The sequence below is a fragment of the Camelina sativa genome, chromosome 7 (genome assembly GCF_000633955.1).
Source record: "Camelina sativa cultivar DH55 chromosome 7, Cs, whole genome shotgun sequence".
Classification (NCBI taxonomy): domain Eukaryota; kingdom Viridiplantae; phylum Streptophyta; class Magnoliopsida; order Brassicales; family Brassicaceae; genus Camelina; species Camelina sativa.
The window spans coordinates 6549384-6550570 of record NC_025691.1 but is presented as its reverse complement, the minus strand read 5'-3'; the positions used below and the strand labels follow the sequence as shown (position 1 = coordinate 6550570).

Below are 1187 nucleotides of genomic sequence, written 5' to 3'. Positions count from 1 at the left end.
TGATCCTCCTCTCGGGTACGAATGTTAAGGGCACTGTTTGTTTTCTCTTACGCCTTGCTTTTCAAGCCACAGTCCATACCATTTGGTTGGAGCGGAACCGTCGACGACATGGAGGCAATCCTAGTACATCAGCTCAGCTCATTCAGTTCCTTGATCGATTGATCAGAAACAAGCTTCTTGCCTTGCATACCACGAAGTTTGCGGACGGGCTTCAACTCTGGCTTGCTTCTCATTCTTGGTCTGATATCTCTCAACTCTTTTATACCTTTTTGATTAAAGTCTAAAACAAGAATGCATTTATTGTAAAAAGGACTTTTTTGGGTTTGAATATATTTTTACATTCATTCAAAAAAAAAAGAACCACAGCAGTAGCTTTGTACGATGATTTTTTTTAGACTTATCAGAATACCAACGAGATGGCGGTTCAAATGTCAAAGAGAATATGCAATATCTTAATGATTATAACGTTATGTACGATGATGTTTTCAGCACAAGTCGCTCATTCGAACAAGAGAGCGCTGGATGTATGTCTTAGAAACTGTGTTACTAACGTGTGCATGAAGACCGGCAAAAAAGCAACTCCAGCCAAATGTTCTGACGCTTGCAAGCAAGTTTGTGATGGAAACCCATACAATAGTGGGGAATACTTCGTCCCTGGAGATAAAAGTCCTGTGAAAAGGTTTTGCGAACAATTTCCCTGGATATGTTAGTAAAATGGTAAGTACCAAATTAAACATACAAAAAAAGTTGTTCCCTCATTTAATCTATAAACTATGTATTTTTATTTTTATATCATATTCAAAAAACAAAAAGTTGTCTTATTTTATTCATAAAGAAAAAAAACATGTATCAATTTTTATATAATAATAAAAATATAATTACTTAAAGTTAAATCATATGCTTATGGGCTTTGAATGGAATGGGCCGAATTCGTCTAATGAAGTCCCAAAAAGCTTGTTCTGCTTCTTCTATTCTTGGTTTTCTTTGAAGCTTCGTGAATCGTGAGCTCAGTTTCTTCCTTTGATATTGTTGCAAGTTGGTTACGGGAGTCGTTAAGACAACTTATATCAGATGTTTCTCTCTTAGTTTCTTCCTTCGTGAAACATGATCAACAAGAAGTTGTCTTAAAAACCATCCTTTATTACATCTCGAACCGGGTCGTGAAAATTACTATATCGTAGGATCTC

The 1187-nt window shown here is 36.0% G+C and overlaps 1 protein-coding gene across 1 annotated transcript; it reads left to right on the top strand.

Annotated features, from left to right (window-relative positions):
* On the top strand, positions 417 to 710 carry LOC104700525. The gene has a single exon (XM_010416050.1). It carries the CDS (start codon positions 417 to 419, stop codon positions 708 to 710), a length of 294 nt encoding a protein of 97 aa, XP_010414352.1.